A 21,500-nucleotide genomic window follows, 5' to 3' on the forward strand; every position below is an offset into this window, starting at 1 on the left:
TTTAGAACTGACCCTTTCCTCTGAAATTGCCATTTGCTATCATTTAAAAGATTTTCACATAGTCTTTAATTATTCCAAAACCAGCTACACATTTGTACAATCCCAGACTGTTATCTATGTTCAGCTGCTGAGCCAATTTCTGACTGAATTTCTATTTATATAAGACTACAATATCCATTTACTGCTCTGAAGCTATGTGAAGCTTGATTTATGAAGCTTTAATTTAATTAATGTATACTTTCTTCCAAAAGACAAAGGTACTGTGGCAGCTTTGAATCTCTCCCTCATAAATATCAACCACATTTGGGATGATGGGAAATAATAGGGAAATGAATACAAAATGAAGGACATTGATTTAATGTTCTTTGCATTTACTTATTGGATGGCTAGGCCTGAAAGCCTACTTGTGCTCTCAGTATTTTGAGGTCATTAAAAATTATGTTGAGTTGTTTTCAACATGCTTTGGGGGAACTAGGAAATGAAAAGGGTAAGATATATACCAGTGCTTAGTTTTATGAAGAATCCAAGTGAAAATATTGAGTTAAAATTAATATTAAGATAAAATGAAGTTTTAATTTTCAAGTATGGTTCCAAGTAGCTAACAATAGAAGTATTGTTCCCAGTGTTATTGTGAGGATAAAATTACAGGAAACCCCTATGTAAATTTGCTTGAGTTTCTGGGGGGGGGGAATTAAAACTCTTGGAAAAAAAGTCCCCCTCTTGTTCCTATTTATATGCTTCCTAGTGAGTTTTTTTGCAATAGTGTTATTCATAATCTATTCATTGTTCCCGAATAGTCTCAGAGTTGTCTGTTCTGGACAATTTACATTTTTGTTAGTGTATTCCATATTTGACAGGACATCTGTGAGCTTGTCTGTGAGCCAAGAATATTGGTTATATTAAAATTGAAACCTGAGAAAATCTGTCCACCTGATTACTTGAGGTATGAGAGATTGTGTTTACTGCAGGACTTCCAAATTCTTTATTAGGTAGACAGCACCACCCAGGAAGTGCCTCTATTGCTGGAATATTGACTGTACCATATGCGAATTTTATTGAAAATGTCATAGTTTCATTCAACTGGTCAAAGGAGGAGGAGACCCTTTTCCACTCTTTCTCTAGTGGAAGAGAACAGATCCTTCTGCAAATTCTGAGGCATCAGGTTGTACCAAGAATTGGTAAACACACTTTAAGTGTCTGAGTAGCAGCAGTGAAGAGAAATGGACTCTGAAATCCTGCAACACTACTTGCTCTTGAGTAAACTTTGTTAACTTAGAAAATTAGCAGAAGAAACTTAATGTTTGAAACCTAGATTTTTAAAGGCTCTAAACTGTTTGTTCTGGCATATTTTGTCAGAGTTTCAGGTTTGTCTGTAATAAATATTCTAAACCATCTAAACTGTGCTTAGGGAATCTCCTGCCAAGCCTAACTGAAAACTGAGAACAATTCGGAGGATGGACATTGGTATACTAGTTTTGCCTGAACTGGAGTTAACTATTCAAATGATATTGACAGCCTCCTTGAGGTTATAAAATTGAACTCAGCAGGAATCATATTAAGAGGGCTTTTCTTATTGTATAAATCGTAAATGTTATTATATTAGAATTTCAGGGTAAGAGTCTCTCAAGGCCAAATTGAAGGGAAGGTAACTTTTGATCAAATTTTGATCTTCCTTGAGTTATTGACTGTTTTACGGGCATAAGCCCTTAAGTATATGAGTGGCTGTGGGAATTCAGTGAGTTTGGGGAGATTGTTTTCAAACTGATGTCTTAAGTTATTTTGGAAGAAAGACTGTTGTACAGTTTTAACAAAAATGCAAGACAAGCAAATATGAAAAAGAAGAACTATGTAAGGATAATGACAGAATGAGAGTAACAGAGTAACCTATCATTTATGTTCATCTGCTTGAGTACTGGGAAGGGACACTGATGAGGTAAAGCAAAAATAAATATTCAGTCAAGAATTCATAGTTGCTGACATCTTTGATTACAGGAAAGACAGCAAACATATTTATTGCTGATTGTAAACCCTTTATAGACTTTTTGCACGAAACAGAAAAAAAATGTACTTTTGATTTGTGGTTTTGTTGATTAGAAAATATTAGATATTAGAAGAAAGCTTTTTTGTAGCAATAGAGTAAGATATAATTTTGAAGTTGTATTTGCTGAAAAAGAAATTGGAAGCTTCTTCCTTTTCTTTTTGCATTTTATTCTTTCATTTGTTTCTATTTTCCTTTCTTTACTTTGTATTAGTTTTTGTTATTTTTTAATTTTATCTTCTTTTTAAAACATTTAGTAAAACTTATACAAAAAGTGTTCATGCTTGTTTTGCCATTTCATCAAATTATACACAGAGAGAGAGAGAGAGAGAGAAAGAGAGAGAGAGAGAACTCAGCTGACTTCAAAATGATCAGTTTCTTTGCCAAATGGGACTTTTCTGAGTACAATCTCTAAAAAGTCTTTGTCTATTGATAGTATCTTCTATATTTAATATGACATTCATTTTAGTTTCATTTGCACTGATTATAGAAATGCAGCTACAGACTGTTAAAACAGTGATTTGTAATAGAATTTCTAATCAACAGGTTTAAGTTATTCAGCTGAAGATTCAAGATGCAGCAGATATATTGAATTCCTTAGCTTATTTTTATTCATTTTTTTAAAAAAAATATTTCTTTCTAGTTTACACCAGGTTCTAATGGATTTACAAAACCAGCAGCTCAGTGAGCTATCTGACTGGTTAGCTAAAACAGAAAAAAGAACATCAAAGATGGAGTCAGAATCTTTGGGACCTGATCTAGAAGGCTTAAAGAGGCAGGTGGAAGAACATAAGGTAAGCTGTAGTTTTCAAAAGCCACATTAATTTTTAGCATTTCTTTGTATAAATGTCAGCACAGTATTATGTAAAAGCAATATTTATATAAAATGAAATACCTTGTTTTGAAATTCTAATATAAAAAATGCCACGACTTTGGAGCATTGCACAGAAATAGGTTTTGTATTAATAAGATAAGGATGATATAATTTTATTTACTTATTTTTCTTTCATTATTTGCATAATAAAAAGTATTCTGGAATGATAAGAGGAAAGGGAATTGCAATATGCTATTTATTGCAAAATACAATAATAATGTTTCTGATTTTATTATTCCCTAGTTTCCTTCTTTTGCTATCTTATGCTTTCTTTTTAAAGTACCCCACTAGCTAATCAGCACTATTAGTTATTATAATTGGGATTTCTAATCTCATTAGCAGTGTTGTGACTTTGTGTTGCAGCCCCCAAGCACAGTAAAGTATTCAAGCTCAGTACCTGCCTTTATATACAAAAGATGAAGTATTTTTGAAAAATGAATTTAATTATAAAAGCAACGCACCAGCACAAAATGAACAAAAGAACTGGATAAAAGTGTTTCTGTTGTGCATTTATGTTGTAGTCTAAGAAGTTTTCTTATACACACAGAGAGAGACCATTAATTCTGATTAATAAAATCTCACATGTGCTTTAATAGATATTAATAAATATTGTATATGATGCTATCTCTATTTCTACTTTTTTGTACTTATTCTTAGCATCATGTATAACTGATTATGGGTTGTGATAGATGACCTTCCATAGATGAAATATATATATATTAATGAAACACTTGATCCTGGAGTTATTTGATAGATTCAGAATGTTGAATTCTTCACATTTCTTCTATGTATTAAAATTCCAAACCATACATATGTGACACTAAATCCTAGGCATTCCAAGTATTTACCAGTTTGCCATGCATTCTAACTGTGAAGTAGGATTGTGCCTGCTAGTTATGCCTGACATAAACCTTAAATAGCCTTTGGGTATGCAATTCCGGTACCTGTAAGTTGGCATTAAAATGAAAAACAGAAAATGTACATTCTTTGTTACATGCTTAAGATGATCATTTCCAGAAAACCTGCTTGTTTATCTGCATTGATAGGTAGCCTCTTTTTATTAATGGTACATCCATGCAATCTAGACCAACAGATGAAGTCCTGTGATGTTGATTAAATTAAAATATCTGATACATTATGTAAAATGTATGATACAAAATATTTTCATGTTTTATCAGCTATATGTTGCTATAATATTTTGTTTTTTACCTGCTTTTTTGGTTTTTTATTATTATTTTTATTCTAGTGTTTTACCGGTATATACTTTGACTTAAAATGTTGAGTTAAACATATCCAAGCATTCAAAAGCTAGCCAACAAAATTATTTCAGCTTTGCTTAATATTCATGCAATTAAATTAAAGTCCCTTGAGTCTCTGAGATCGTTTAAACCCTTAGAACTACATGCCAATTTCTTGGCAGGCATGCAAACATACTTAGCCATTATCTTCTCACAGAATGTATATACGGTAAGTTTTCCTAAGTTTATACTTAGGAAAATTTATAGTCTAGTTATACTCTTTGATTTTCTTCTAGTTACCTATTTAGGGACTAACCAGGTCCTACTATACTTTACATAACAGCTTTTCTGGGTAGCCCTTTTCCTTCCTTCCTTCCTTCCTTCCTTCCTTCCTTCCTTCCTTCCTTCCTTCCTTCCTTCCTTCCTTCCTTCCTTCCTTCCTTCCTTTTTCTTTCCCACAATATTTTTACTAAGATAGATTACAATTCTGCTAATATCTTTTAAAATGATGCATGGTTTGGTGGCCTGACTCCCTTTCTATAATAAGACTCAAAGTGCGGAAGTCGGTCTACATACCCTATATTAAAAAAATGGATCTGTTCTAATAAGTGCAAATTAGCCATATTATTTGAACTATGAGAGTTAAAAAAATCCTCTAGAGGAATATATATATATATATATATATATATATATATATATATATATGGATCTTTGGTTATTCGGGTTTTCCCCCGCGTAGAACTAAAGTTGTAGGCGCAACGTTTCGACGGAATCCCATCCGTCATCATCAGCCAAAGTGTGGGGTGGATCTTGTTGCTGATATATATATATATATATCTTTTCAAATGCTATCCTTTTGAAATATTGTTTTTTTATTTATTTATTTATTTATTGAATAGTTTTACAATACATTTTATCTTTAGCAAAACAAAACCCCTCCCAACCCCCTCCCCTCCCACTCTCTTCCCACTCCCCAACCCTCCCCAACCCCTCCCTCCCTTTCCCCTCCCCCCCCGACTTCCCAGAGCTGAGTACAGGGTATAAAAATACAAACAATCATAATCTAACTTATGCAAACAATCCTAAACTATTTAAACTATCGCACTTTAACTCATATAGATAAACTCCAAACGTATATATATCATATCAATAATTATTCAATTGCAAAATAATACTTTTTAGTCCCATATTTACTCCGTAGTATCTCTCTGTTGCAAATAGCCTATTGGTTTCTTTTAAATGCATAGAGCATAGTACAATTTTTAAACAGTCCTCTAGAAATATATATTTTATTGAGTCATTTATGCTTGTAATAATTTGACTTTTAATGGAACCATAAATGTAAAACACATTCAAAGAGGCTGTTCAAGTCTATATGTTGCATAGAACATGAATAAATAAATAAGGATGCTGCATAGTTATACCAAAAATGAATCTCATAGCTAAAAAACAATTATTATTACTTTTAAAAACTGCAATCCTATTCTTCTATGCTCAGAATTTTCCCTACCTTTGGTGGGGCTTATTTCTGGCAAGTGTGATAGTTTTCATCTTTTAAGAATTGAGGAAAAGAATAATAAGGCTCTGTAAGGAGTGGATTCAGGCTTTCAATAGTTGGTTTTTTTTTAATTTTCCACTTGTGGCTCTCTTAAGTTGATAGAAATTTATCTATGTTTAATGTAATAGAAAGTATACAAACTATGGTTCATTGTGTGTTTTGGCATAAATTTTTGAGTGAGGTCTTTGTTATAGTTGTAACTAATAATGAATGCCTGTTCCTATGGCTCTAAATAGCTCAGTTCATAGAAAGGAAAACAAGCTGTCCTTGTGTTATTTTTTTTAACATTTTTTTTTCTTTTTCATTATAGATTCTTCAAGAAGACTTAGAGAAGGAACAAGTTAAGGTTAATTCACTCACTCATATGGTAGTTGTAGTAGATGAAGCTAGTGGAGATAGGGCCACAGTTGCATTAGAACAACAACTTCAGGTAATTGCTAAATTAAGATTGCTATATGATTCCATGCATGTTCTTCCTATATCTAAATAATACTGAAAATATATATTTTTATGGTAAATGACAGGTAAAAATGTTAATATTATTTAAAACTGAATTGGTCACTCTAATGTAGGTTTATGTTAAACAAGTATTCTCCCAGCTACCATTCAGGGAAGAAGTGTCAGACATGTGCCACCTTTATTTCAACACAATTCAGCGATACTCAAATGAATGACTGAATAATTTATGATTAGGAAGAACAAATATCTTACTTTCTAAATCTGAATTGGTAAATATTAACTTTCATATATTCCTGTACACTTTTATTTTTCACTTGCCCTTTCCATACAATTTTACTAAAAAAAGATCTCCCCTCCAAAAAATGTAATTGACATTACAATCAAATTTAAAAATATGCACAGTAGGAAAAATCACTTGAATATACAGTAATGCTGCGATAATTTCAGTGAACCTGGAATTCATTGATACAGTAATTGGTTATGGTTTATCATGTCAGATTTAACTGTGAATATGGGTGCATGCTGTCATTAAGGTAAGCCCACATTGTAAGAACAATCAATACAATAAGTGAAGCATTGCTTTCATTCTGATAGCTAATTTTGAAGCTGTTACAGGAAACAGTGTTTTTTAACCTATAATTAACATTTCTAAATTAATATAGTCTCTTGATCATTGTACTTCTTTCAATATTTGCATCTTATTAAACTGTTGATAAATGATTTTTTACACTACTGTACTTGCTTCTATACTTGCTGTATTTCAGTTATTCCTTATTTTGTTTTTGCGTAGTAGAAGTTCTTTTAACAAGAAATTAGAAAAGTACTGTATCAAATCAAGTGTTAATCTGATTTTGTATCATTTGACTTCCTGCTGATTGCTAGAATAATGGAGGACAGTTCTAAAGAATTCAAAATATTTTATTTTGGTCACTGACAAGTTACACAAGATATATATAAATGTTGTGTTACTAGGGAAAAAAAACCCTAACAACTAATAGCTGTATTTCCTTCAGGAATTGTCTGAACTAGAATTGTCTCAAGTATATATATATATATTTTTAAAGGAAAAGACAAAAACAGTAAATTCTCACCAAGTCCTGTTGACTGCATTAACATGCCCATGTTTTTTGTCCATATTGCTTTCTTGCATGCTCATTTTATGCTTTCTATTCTACATATAATTAATAATTAATAGTGTCCCTTTCAGGTTATGATCAGATCCAACTCTACTTATCTTTTTTTTTCAGATGGGTACATTTGGCCAAATAATACAATGTAGAATGAGTTGCCCTCAGATGTCTTGTACTTCTGCATCTCATTGGACTTCTGAAGGGCCATAAAAATCTGGCTTTCTAGGAATGCATTTAGTGGTGCAGAATTTCAGCTTGCCCTGAAATTATGTCTTAGATGTATAATAATAGTATTATCATCACTGACATAATCCCATCAATCAGTTGCAAAAGGCAGCTTAACTTGTAGCAGCTTACATCCTGTGGTGGTAGCTTTAACACTATCAAACCACCTCTGCCTATCCCAGGGCCTTGGAAAGGACTCAGATATCTGGCTGATTGTAAAACCAACCACAATAATGTAGCCATAAAATATGAATTGAAAGATTCTAACGTTGTTGTTAGTTGCGAAGTCATGTCTGACCCATCGCGACCCTATGGACAACATTTCTCCAGGCCTTCCTGTCCTCTACCATCTTCTGGAGTCCATTTAAGCTCACACCTACTGCTTCAGTGACTCCATCCAGCCACCTCATTCTCTGTCGTCCCCTTCTTCTATTACCCTCAATCTTTCCCAGCATTAGGCTCTTCTCCAGTGAGTCCTTCCTTCTCATTAGGTGGCCAAAGTATTGGAGTTTCAGCTTCAGGATCTGGCCTTCTAAAGAGCAGTCACGGTTGATCTCCTCTAGGACTGACCGGTTTGATCGCCTTGCAGTCCAAGGGACTTGCAGGAGTCTTCTCCAGCACCAGAGTTCAAAGGCCTCAATTCTTTGGCGCTCAGCCTTTTTTATGGTCCAACTTTCACTGCCATACATTGCAACTGGGAAGACCATAGCCTTGACTATATGCACTTTTGTTGACAGGGTGATGTCTAACAGTATTAAAGGCTAAATAAAAAATATGAAGTCTGGTATAAATGAAGTGTAAAATAGTTATTAACTTCTTAATGTTAATGTCATTATTTTAGCATTTAGGAAACCGTTGGGCAGCAATCTGTAGATGGACAGAGGACCGTTGGTTTATTCTGCAAGATGTTCTTCGAAAATGGTTGCAATTTATTGAAGAACAGGTTAGGTATATCTATTTACTCTTTGCTTTATAATGTTTAATATGCAGTCTTTCTAAATGTTTTTTTTTTTAACTTTTAGGGTGTTTTGGATAAATGGTTTGCTGAAAAGGAAGAATTTATGGCTACTATCAATACTACCGATTTTAAAGACCAGAAGGAAATGTTGGAAAATCTACAAAAATTGGCTGTATGTTTTGTGTATATTTCTCATTTTTCCTCCCAGTTTTCAACATTTGTATCACATATTTCAGCAGAGGACCTGTAAATGACCCAATCAAGTAGCTTTAATCAATTGGAAGCCAAATGATGAAAAAGTGTACTATAAGGTTTCTGGCCTTATATAAACTTACACTAAAATTAATGTACTACATGCCCTCTTACTGAAATAATGTTAATATTGCAATAGATTCTGTTAGCAGATAATTAATATTGATTATGTTCCAAATAATTTGCCTAGAGCTAAGAGAATAAAGGGTCTGTTACTCTATTTCGGATTAGTTACAGATCTAATTCATACTTGCAGAGAAAGAACAATCAAAGTCATCAATAGGTATGGTTTTCTGTTTTTAAAAATCAAATTTAGATTTGGGTTATTTCCCTTCATTGTTGCCCACTTCCCTGAAATAACAGTGGCTGTGCAATAATATACCCTGAAATAAAACCAGCTCAAACTTTAAAAACCAAGAGCTACAGTAAGAGCTGTTGTTTTATTTTAATCTTTGAATGTCATATTCATCTCTATACTGTATGTCTTTATATTGGTGCCAAAGCAAGTGAAAGAAAAACTATCATGCAGATATATTGAGAAGTGGCCACTGTTATATAAGTGATTGATATAAATAAAAGCAACCTGTGCAGTGATGAATATATAGAAAAGCTTTGAAATTAATATGGTTTTTTAATAAGGTACACTTTAGGATAATGCTTGTATAATTAGACATTGACATGTCTGAGCCTTTTTCTTGTGATAAAGCAGAAATATATATTTTAAAGTTTTTGTCATCTGATTGTTCAGATTAATTAACAGGTATGAGACAGCTGGTTTAAAATTGCTACCTAGGGTCCCTACCGACACACACACTAACTACAAATTTAATGTTCATTAAAATATGTCACAATTGGAGACCAAAAATGGTGACCATCTGTCAGCATAATCTTAAGCATATGTTGTTTCACTAATTTAACTTCATGCTATGACATGAGAAAAATTTTATAACATAAAATGTACATTTATCCATATAAATCCTCAAAGTTTTAGAACAGCACAAGCCCCAGAAAGCTAAATATCAGCAGGCAGTTTACAAAACATTGTCTCTGGGCTGCTCAAGTGAGTTTTTTTGCAGAGAAAGGGAGAGCAGATGGTTTACTTGGACTTTAAAATGTATTCCCTGAAGTTTATATGTTTAGATTATACTGTGTGCCAACACTTTTACATTTATTTGTAGCAAAATTGTCAAGGTGTTTTAAAGGTCTGGAACCATATCAAAATTGTTTTTAATATAGCACAAATGTTTTGCTGGTAGCAATGTTTTATTACAAAAATTGTAAAAGAAATAGAATAAGCCTACCATAAAAATGAGGCACAGGAATGCTTATTATAGTACAGAAACTTGAAGGGGACAACTATGTGCAATAGTTTTTGCTCTGCTTTGCTTATGCTTAGCTGGCCTTATAAGGCAGTTCTACATGTTGCCAGTTACATAAACAGTATGTCTGAGAAATGGGGTGAAGGGATGACTTTAGAAGTGGAGGTAGCGAAGACATCATGATGATGATGATGATGATGATGATGATTTATTAAATTCATGTGTTGAATGACTCTCAAAAATTCTGGATAGCCATTTGATGAACAATCTATTCAGAAGAGCCATGTTGGCACAGTGTTTAAAATGCAGTATTGCAGGCTAATTCTGCTGACTGCCGACTGCCAGCAGTTCGGCAGTTCGAGTCTCACCTGCTCAAAGTTGAGTCAGGCTTCCACCCTTCCAAATTGGTAAAATGAGGACTCAGGTTGATGGGGGCAATATGCTGACCCTGTGAACTGCTTAGTGAGTGCTGTAAAGCACTGTGAAGGGGTATATAAGTTTTATTGCTATTGCTATTCAGGTATTCACTTATAATGTCAAATACAGCAAAAGCAGCAAAGATATGCTATTTTATACCCAGTCATGGGCCATAACTCATTCTCAACGCACTTTGCTTCTCTTTGAAATTTCTGAAAGGGTTTTCACAAACTTACTGAATATCTGTATAGATATCCTAACAACATTTCTCACAATCTGAAATTACAATTTCCCCCTGATTTTTCAGCTTCAAAAGTGTGACACTTTAATTTCCAGTTCATTATTCTAAATTCAATGTTGCCCTCTGAACCAGAATGATAATGTGAATCCCACATTCCAAAAATAATGAAAGATCTCAATTAGTTTATATTATTGAAAGATATGAAGAACAAAATGAATATTTGCAAAACTCCAAAGCACGCATTAGTTTACAAGAATTTTGTCTTCTAGCATAAACATAAGCAACCTTATTCTTACAGATGTTGTGGACCAGAAAACTAGAATTCATTATTTGCTAAACTGCATAGAGTTCATGGTTGGCCAAAACAACTGAGATTGCTTAATTTTGTTCTAGGTTCACATTGTCTAATATCCCCATCTTCCATCAGATGTCCTTATGTTTTCTTCATTTCTATAGATGAAAAAGTATGAGGCATTGAGGAAAAAAACATTGATATAAAATGTCTTGCCTTTTGATGCTGACTAACTCATCAGCATGATTATAAAATAAAATAGTTGTTGAATAACATCTATTTTCAAGAGTTTCTCTCTTATTCTGAATTATTCTGAACCAACATAAAGGCACATGCAGAGACCTGTACACCAGACCTTTTCTAATTAGTTTTATTTGGTGCCATGTATATTTTGAAGATTTTAAAACCTGAGCAGTTTAGGGCAGGACAGTAGTCAAAATCTCTTAATAATTTTACCAAAACAAATGTTTACAATTAGCATGTACAACATATTCTATTCTTCACTTAGTACAAGAAGCAAAACTGAAAACCTTAACAGTGTAGATGAGTGGAGTTTTTAGATAAAATAAATGCATACATAAAACATTAGGCCACAATTGTTGATAATGAATGCTATAGTTTACAGTTTATTGCTCATGGAAAGTAATGTCTCACTTTACATACTGTATAATAAGATTGTCCATTCTAGATTTTTTGACAGGTTGTGTGGCATATTTACTAATTACATTAATATAACCAGCACATTTATTTCTGGGTGCAGTAATGCAATTGTTTCATTTAACATTTTAAGTTGTTATTTTCATTTATTTTTCAAGTATCTTTTGGGAACTAATTAGTCTAAAGGTCATGTGAAAATAATAGCGTTACAGTTTGCATGCAAATTAATGATGTGCTTGCATGAACTAATTTTTAATATTAGTTATAATGTTCAATTGTGAAAATATGCAGTATGATGATAATATATTAGAATTATTTAACTCTAACAAATTCTTCTTTATTCTGCTAAAGGGAAGATCCAAAAGATAATTTTATAAGGATCAACTAAACTAACAAAAGCATATGGAAGTTTGTTGCTTGGAAAAAAAATGCCAAGTTAGCTTGTATCATTACTTCTGATAGGTTAATATGTTTTATTTGCCACGTTACTTTTACAGATCTTGAAAGGAGAATTGGAAATCAAGAGACAATCTATGGATAAGCTGAATTCCCTCAGCCAGGATCTTCTCTCAGCAGTAAAAAGTAAAGGATTATCACACAAACTGGAAGGGTGGCTACAAAACATTAGTCAGCGCTGGGATAGTTTGGCACAGAAGCTGGAGGGCAGTTCCAAGCAGGTTTGTCAAAACTGTTAGCCTGATAGTTAATGACAGTCAAATCATTACCACCTCATTGTTGAATCATTTCTTAGCCATGATGTTTGTTCTTACATAAATAAATGCTTTATTTCCATCTTACACACTATTTATCAAAACCAACTTTCAACTCCATATTCACAAAAGTATTTCCTGTTTTTAAGTGACATTCTTAGCTCTAAATCACATAAACTTTAAACTCATACATTTGACAATTGCTTAATAAAGAGTCAGAATTTGGTCTGCATGCTCCTGTCCAAACTAAAATTATTATTATTATTTTTTTGCCTATGAATAACATTCCAAATTGTTTCCCTCTTTTCTTTTTTTGCTTCTGATAAAATGTGGGACCAATATAGGATAGCTTAGACTTGTGATTTCTTTAATCCTAATAAAACTTCCTAGATTCTTCACGTATCATGACAAGGGTCCTATCAGATTCCTCTTTCTTCTCCTTAGAGAAAAGATGCAGAAAGATGAAAACTTACTAAGCATCTAAGTTCAGACTTACTGGAAACTTTCAGTGCAGAATAGAAAATACTGAAACAGTGAAATAATAGAAAATACTTGTAGCTCAGGTTTTAGCTTTTGGCAATGGTTTTCTCTCTGAGCTATTTTTATAATATTTTTATTATCAATTATCAATATTATTGGTGATAATAAACAACACCAGTTTGATTGGGAAAGAACAAAAATCATTGGGCATGCCAATACCCGCCACACACATGAATTTATTGAAGCCTGGTATTCTACCAAAGGTACGCGGTGGCTCAGTGGGTTAGGATGCTGAGCTTGTCGATCAGACGGTCGGCAGTTTGGTGGGTCGAATCCCGAGTGCCGCGTAGCAGAGTGAGCGCCTGTTACTCGTCCCAGCTTCTGCCAACCTAGCAGTTCGAAAGCACGTAAACATGCAAGTAGAAAAATAGGGACCACTCCGGTGGGAAGGTAACAGCGTTCCGTGCGCCTTTGGCGTCTAGTCATGCTGGCCACATGACCACAGAGACATCCTCGGACAAGCGCTGGCTCTTCGGCTTTGAAACGGAGATGAGCACTGGCCCCTAGAGTCGGAAATGACTAGCATGCATGTGCGGGGGAACCTTTACCTTTACCTTTATTCTACCAAAGGAGTAATTAACAAGCATCTAATCTAGATCAAGCATATGAGTAGGTAAGAAAGCAGACCATTCAACCTACCAATCAACAAGAGAACCAATCAGCTCCTCACAATTTAAATATAGCTCCAAACAAACAACCAATCACATGACCAACTGACCACACTGGCACACAAGACATTTATAAGCTAAGGAAAATAGGGCAAGAAAATGATGTTACCTTGTTTGATAATGAAACATTCAGAAACTAAATTGAAACATGCTTGGAGAGCAAACTACTGTCAAAATACTGAAACAGTGGCAGAACTGGAAGGCAGGAAACTTAGAACAGACAGGTGGGCTTGGAAAGAGCCTTGGAATATGGACATGTATGCCAAGATCTATATACTACTAAAACTCCTGACGCCATTTAATGGTTCTTTGTTTTTCCATTTGTAAAATTCAGTTAAGACAAGTCGTACATCATAACATTAAAAAATGGATTAAGGTACTTCGGGTCTGCTAACTTAAAAGAATTGGTACAAAATCCTGGACCCATTATTCCCATGGAATTGAAATTTCAAGTGTCTTCATACTGATTGTATTTACAAAGTTGTGCTCACTGCAGTATTGCCAAGGTTAGCTATGATCATATGATCATGATTTCTGATGCTTCCTGCCAGCTTCCTACAAGCAAAGTCAGTGGGGAATCCCACAGAAAGTCAGAGGTCGCTCCTGTTCCAATGCATTTTTTCCTGCCCATAGTCATTCTATTTCTTTGTTTAGGCAAGTAATATCTCTAGAAGCATGACCCAATAAGTCATGGGTTATTAGGAAAGTCAAATCACACATCATAGAATGTTCCCTGTGGACTATAGTAGCCTTCTACACATGTGGGTCTATACTTTCTATTTTATTTAGTTTTGGTCTGCTTGAATGTTATATCTGTAGCTATCAGAGATACCTTGTTGATGCAGGACACAAATAATTGCAAATAGGCTTAGAAGTGATGTTTTATTTATTGGCTGAAAGATATAACAGCTACATTTTTTCTCTTTTCATAAATGCTTTGATAGTCAGAACAAGGAGTTTTCAAAAGTCTACATTTTTATCAAACAGCTAATTGTAACTTGGAGAACTCTGCATATAGAGTATTTGCACATCCTTGTTCAAATCTTTCAAAAGTTGTATATAAAACAACCCATTTTATTTGCAATCAATGTAGATTGATTGTATTTTCAATAAGTCCTGTTCAAACATGTGATTTTATATAAATATTATCTGATTGGTTAGTGATATCACAATTATTAAGTCTGAAATTGTGTTATACCATTTTAGGAATTTTGGGAGATGGGCTATGTATTTTACAAGGATAGGGGATTTCTTGGTGCTATGTGTAAACACGTCTGTTCTGAGAAGTATTTGATATTGAAATCATGACTGATACCAAGATAAATTGGTACTTAAAAGCCATGGGAGATTTTCTTGTTAATAATAAGTTTATACTTGAAATATTTTAGGCTTACAATAATACTGGCTCCCTTACATTTTGAGGATTCTTCCCTGAAAGTCAAAACTCAGTAATTTTCCAGGATATGATATAGCCATAAGTATGAAAATTACCAAATATAGTCTTAGATTATCCTACATTGTTAATACTAACTTTTCACTATAAAGGTGAAAATGTAACTGAGTATGACTCATTTTTTGAAGTAATTTAAAATTTTCTACAATTGATGCATTGTGATCTTAGGCTTTCTAGGATAGGAATGATTAACTAGAGCATATACACATCTGTACAGAATATGAACAGAAGGGTTTTGGTGCTAGGTGGAGAGATGAATGACTAGATAGATGATAAGTGGATCCTGCTCTGAGAATTATGAAAGCTGTAGAAAGAATCCTTCCATGTCCTGCCTTTTGTTGTTTTTGTTGTTGTTTTACTAGAAGACAAAGGAATAATTGTTTTAACATGGAAGAAAGAATCTTTAAATGGCACCAGCAATACACCTTTTTCCACTGAGTTCTCTAAAATAATAACTTCAGTAATAAGCATGGAAACAGAAAATAAGGTGAAATGTTCGTGTAAACTTAACAGATTTTAAAAAATCTTTGTTTTTTTTTTTTAAAAAACACTTGCCTTTTCTCTGGTGAAGTAGCAATCTTAAAAAGGGACGTGGGGGAGAATCCAAATAGGTATATTGCATAATTTCCCTAGCGAAATTGAACCTTTGCATTTTTTGCTTTTGCTTTGCTTGTACAAAATGTGCTACAAATTCATTCTGTTTGCTTCTCATTTTAATATTGACTTTTCCATATGTCTTATTCATCTAGCATGAGTCAGATAAAACAGTTGGGTTGCGTTTCAGCACAGTGTTGTTTCATTCTGAAAGTCATGAGCAAGAAAGAACAATTTCTCTTTATTCTCTATTGCTACTTTAAACATCTTAATTAAAGCCTTTCAGCCAATGTGGGACCTCTGCTTTAATACTTCTCTCACAGATCTCACAGGCGGTTGCTGCCACTCAAACATCACTAACACAGACCACAGTAATGGAGACTGTGACTATGGTGACCACCAGAGAGCAGATTCTGGTTAAACACGGTAAAGAGGAGCTCCCACAAGTGCCACCTCCCAAGAAGAGGCAAATTGTTGTGGATTCAGAAATTAGGAAAAGGTGAGAACTAAATAAATGAAAACACCTTTGTCGAATGTTTTTTGAAACCATCAATACTTGATATATTATGTTTCCTTTTTTAATATTAGGTAGGCTTTGTTTTGTTCTGTGGAGGATTTTATAGTAGGGATAGGCAGCTTTTGTAAGTAATAAATGGAAGTTCTGTTTTCTACAGAAAGTTAATACAAACTGTGTACCAGATTATTTACTGAAGTTATACTACACTATTTATACTTTTACTTTTTTATTATTTAGGTAACCACTGCAGGCATCAAAGATTGCACAGTCAATAAATGGCCACAGAATTCCTCCTTACCAAAACTAAAACAAAAATGATTGCAGAGATAAAGAGTACATTTTCAAAAAGGACAAAATAAATTATTTATATATTATATAGTTATCTCTTTTTTTCAGAGTTATAGTTGCATTTCATTTTGTTCCAACAATCCTGTGGTAAAGATTGAGCTGAGAGAGAGCCCCCCATATCTCTCACTGAGCGCTCTGAAAAATGTCTGAATAATAACAAGCCTGAAAAATAACATTTTTGTCCCCCACCCCCCAAATTGACTCTTTGATGCACAAGCATTAAGCCAATCTCAGCTCAAAAAGTTAAGTAAAGTTGAATCTGCTGACATGAAAAACCACCAGAAAATCTTAGGGCTGTAGACTAGACTGGGAAATTGAAAAAAAAAAATTGTGGAGAACATGCTCATTACTTAGTATTTCCAAGCTTTAATATTTTGCTGTGATAGACTATTTCAGAAAAAAAATATCCTCACACAATATATGTTATCACTAACATATATTCCAGTGATAATAATTTTTGTGTGAGTTTTGCAGTATGTTGTAAACATGTAACAATAATATTTTAAAGCCTAAAATCAGGAAATAAAAATTAACATGAGTGCAAGATGCTTTATCCTGATGTTACTTTAATTTAGTTTAGAATATTTAGTGAAACATTCTTTGTCCTTTTTTTAAAAAGTGCCATAAAGTGAGCAGGTCATTGTTTGTTTTTCATTCTGTCTTAATTAACATCATAAAATGAAACAATAATGCACAGAAATAAATGTAAGGGGATGAGAAATATACAGTAAACTACAAAGGAAGATTTGCTCAAAATATAAGTATTCCTCAAATTATGGCAGTTTACTTACTTCACATTTATAACACATAACCCCAAAAGTACTTATGATCCCAAATTATGTATGTTGCAGCATCACAGTAGTCATTCACCCTTATGACCAACTGTGGATATGCTTGCAACATGCCCCCTCCCTATTTCCCTCTCATCCTGCCCTGCCAGGTCTCCTCAGGCCTGCTTTGCTAGCTCACTGTGTTTCATGTGTTCCTCCCCACCCCATCACCATTTGCTCGGTTATCTTTCAAAGATCTCCAGAGCTCCAGAATAGACTGGCCATGTGGCAGAAAAGCAGCTGTCTTTTTCTCAAATGTTTTTGAACCAAGTTTCACCTAATCTGTGCTTTTCCTGCCTGTGTAAAACCTTGTTTTTCTCCACATTAAATTTCATTTTCTTGGATAGGGCCCATTGTTCAAGACTGTCAAGATCTTTTTGGATCCTGAGCTTGTCCTCCAGAGTGTTAGCTGTTCCTGCCAGCTTAGTGTCAGCTGCAAATTTGATCAGTTCCCCTTCTGTTCCCTCATCTAAGTCATTTATGAAGCTATTGGAAGAGTACTGGGCCTAAGATGGAACCTTGTGGTGCCCCACTGCTTACTTCCCTCCATGTAGATGTGGTACTATTAAGGACGACTTGTTGAGTATAGTTTGTCAGCTAGTAACAAATCAATCTGGTGGTGATGTTATCTATCCCACATTTTTCTAGCTTACCAAGAAGTAGGTTGTGATCTACTTTGTCGAGTGCCTTGCTGAAGTCTACGCATACTATGTCCACAGCATTTCTCTTGCCTACTAATTTAGTCACTTTACCAAAGAATTAAATCAGATTGTTTTGGCTTAATCTGTTTTTAACAAACCTGTACTGGCTTTTAGTTATAACTTTATTTGTTTCTAGATGTTCACTGGTCTGTTTTTTGACTATCTTTTCCAGTATCTTCTCAGGTATTCATGTTAGGCTGATTGTTCTGTAGTTTTCTGGGTCTGGTTTTTCCCCCCTCTTTTTTTGAAGATGGGAACTACATCAGCTATTTTCCAATCCTCAGATAATTCCTCGGTGTTCCAGGATTTTTTAAAGCTATGGTACAATGGTTCTGAGATAACATTTGCCAACTCCTTCAGAACTCTGGGATGCAACCCATCAGGTCTCAGTGATTTATATTCATCAAAATCAGACAAATTTTCTCTTACCATTTTCTTGTTATTTTAATTTTTATTTCTAGTCTGTCTTTTACAGTTACATTTTTGGTAGGCTGGGCTATAATTTCTTTTTGTGTGAAGACTGATACAAAGAATGAGGTAAACGGTTCTGCTTTCTGTTTGCTGCCTGTTGCTTCCTTACCATCTTCTGTCTTAAGTGGACCTACTGTTTCCTTGACTTTTTTCTTGTTATTTATATGTTCAAATAAACTTTTTTTATTATCTTTGACTTTTGTTGCAAGTCTTTGTTCATTCTGAGCCTTTACTTTTTTGACTTCATCTTTGCAGATTTGGACTATCTGTTGATACTCTGCATAGTTTTGTGTCCCACTTTCCATTGTTTATACTTGTCCTTTTTGTCTTTCAGTTCATCAGAGAGATCTTTTTGAACTTTACTGGGTTCTTTTTGGATTTCTTGTTTTTCTTTTTTAGTGGTATTGTGGTGGACTGGGCTTTTATGATATTTTTTCAGAGCTTCCTATGCTTCTTGAGTAGATTTTCATCCATGGAATTTTTCTTAGACTCTCTCTGAGTTTGTTAAAATCAGCTGTTTTGAAGTTTAGGACACTGGCTGGATTATGTTCTATTGCTTATGTTTGCATTATATTGAATTCCAATATGATGTAGTCACTCTTACCCAAGGTTCTAGCAATTTCAACTCCCTCTATCACTTCTTCTCTATTAGTAAAAATTAGATCCAGTATAGCTTTTACTCTAGTTCCCTCCTCTACCTTTTGGATACAAAGTTGTCAGCTAGGTTGGTTAGGAATCTGCTTGATCTCCCACTTGCTGCAGAGTTTGTCTCCCAGTTGATATCAGAGTAGTTAAAGTCTCCCATTACTAGTGTGGTATATTTCCTACATACATTTGTTAATTGTTTAGCAAAAAGTTCATCTATTTCATCTGCTTGGTTGGGTGACCTGTAGTATAAACCTATAGCAATGTCCTTCTTTTTTTTTTCCTTTTATATTGACCCATATGGATTCTAAGAGGTTTTCATTGTCGGTTTTGTGGATTTCTGTAGAGATATAGTGATCTTTTATATATACTGCAACTCCACCTCCTTCTTTATTAGGTCTGTTTCTTTTGAATATTTTGTATCCTTTCATTAGTACATTCCAATCATGAGTTTCATCCCACCATGTTTCAGTGATGGCAACTGTATCATATTTACCTTCAGGTATTAGTACTTCATCCTGTTTGTTCCCTAAATTTTGAGTGTTTGTGTATAGACATTTCAATCCTTTATGGTTCTTGGGTATGTTTCTTATATCTCCAATTTTGTATTTGGATTTTCCATCCTCTCCATCACTCTCTACTTCATTGTGATTTTCCTCCTCCTCCTCCTCCTCCTCCTCCTCCTCCTCCTCCTCCTCCTCCTCCTCCTCCTCCTCCTCCTCCTCCTCCTCCTCTTCTTCTTCTTCTTCTTCTTCTTCTTCTTCTTCTTCTTCTTCTTCTTCTTCTTCTTCTTCTTCTTCTTCTTCTTCTTCTTCTTCTTCTTCTTCTTCTTCTTCTTCTTTCGCTTTATTCCCTATCTCCTTATATGAGTGGTTATCTAGTGGTTTTTGCTTGGAATTAGGTTCTAAAAGTTATGAAGATTCTCCCCCCCCCCTTAAATTTTAGTTTAAAGCCCTTCTGATAAGATGAGCCAGTTTCTTGGTTGTAGGTTGTAAAGAGGTTGAACACTAGAACAATTGGTTCCCTTAGTTGTACAAGACAATCCATTTGCCATGGATAAGAAAAGAATCTCAAAAATTCTTTTGTAAACATATGCTCAGTGAAGTCCCTTACACTGAGTATACTCTATATTAGTTATACTGCTCTAAAGTTACAATCCTACTAGGGAATCAGGAAGCAATTTAGCTGTAACAGATTAATAATTGGCAACAAATGGCAGTCCAGGAAAGCCTTCACTTTTGCAACCTTGAATTTCAGAATGGAATAATATGTAATTAGGACATTAAAGTTTGGTATGATTCTAAAACCAATGGCAATCCAAGAAATGGAAGAATCAATAACAAACCAAAGAAAAACTATACCCCTATTTCTGGGAAGATGGATTTCTCGCAACTTTCTTAGAAGCTGATTCCAAGAGTCTCCTATCAGACCACTAAGGGAACTTTGCAAACAGTTTTCATTTGGTTAAATTTCCTGGAGTAGAGGATTATCCCTGCATCTAAGACTCATATTTTATGCTAGTTCTCTGCTTTCTTTTAAAATATAACATAACATAACATAACATAACATAACATAACATAACATAACATAACATAACATAACATAACATAACATAACATAGCATACACACACACACACACACACACACTACGTTTACACACACATTCACACACATAATAAAATACTTTTAATCATTTATTATTATTATTATTATTATTATTATTAATTTTATTTGTATACCACCCTTCATACTATTTCATACTATTAATAAAATAATCTGAATATCTATACCATAACATTATCAGCTTTCAAAACATAGTTATTAGAATGACATTATACATAAACCTTCATAAGATTTTTTCCCTTATCTTTCTATGAGACTCCAAGTGCATTTAAATAGGACTGGTGCTCCATCTAGTGTCATCATGATTAGTGAACTTTATTTAAAGCGTTCCTTTCCTGAAATAAATAAACAAATGAGCATTGTTGACATCTTTACAAGACTATGCTTTATATATTATTTTTACATTAACATATGTATTTACATTTTACATATGTATTCATGCCCATCACACTATTTATTTAAGCAACATTATATAAGGCACTGATTAAAAATAAGCTACAAAAATTAAAAATCTGAAAGAAGAAAAAGAAAAAAGTTAACTTGTATCTAAATGTTCATATTATTTATGCATATATTTCTGTCTCTGTAAATGTATTTGCTTTTATCATATCACTGTTCTGCATCATATATTACCCTTGGTTACTTATGTCAACTCAAATAATATTTTAAATATGCATGGAATACAGGGTATCATTTAGAGTTGAATTTGCTTTATATGCAGTTTAGATTTTTGAACAAAAT

General features: G+C 33.7%; 1 protein-coding gene across 7 annotated transcripts in view; it reads left to right on the forward strand.

Moving 5' to 3' along the window:
• DMD (dystrophin) overlaps positions 1-21,500 on the forward strand; it is a 931,439-nt gene that overhangs the window by 383,517 nt on the left and 526,422 nt on the right. For all 7 annotated transcript variants that reach the window (XR_014026476.1, XM_081327957.1, XM_081327955.1 and 4 more), the window contains 6 exons: positions 2,682-2,832; positions 6,019-6,138; positions 8,364-8,465; positions 8,545-8,652; positions 12,156-12,335; positions 15,947-16,122. Coding sequence is in view for 6 of the 7 variants with exons in the window: in XM_081327957.1 (XP_081184083.1) it covers positions 2,682-2,832; positions 6,019-6,138; positions 8,364-8,465; positions 8,545-8,652; positions 12,156-12,335; positions 15,947-16,122 (837 nt within the window). In the remaining variant the exon portion in view is untranslated. The remainder of the gene's footprint in view (positions 1-2,681; positions 2,833-6,018; positions 6,139-8,363; positions 8,466-8,544; positions 8,653-12,155; positions 12,336-15,946; positions 16,123-21,500) is intronic.

The sequence above is a fragment of the Vipera berus genome, assembly GCF_964194415.1.
Source record: "Vipera berus genome assembly, chromosome: 4".
Taxonomy (NCBI): domain Eukaryota; kingdom Metazoa; phylum Chordata; class Lepidosauria; order Squamata; family Viperidae; genus Vipera; species Vipera berus.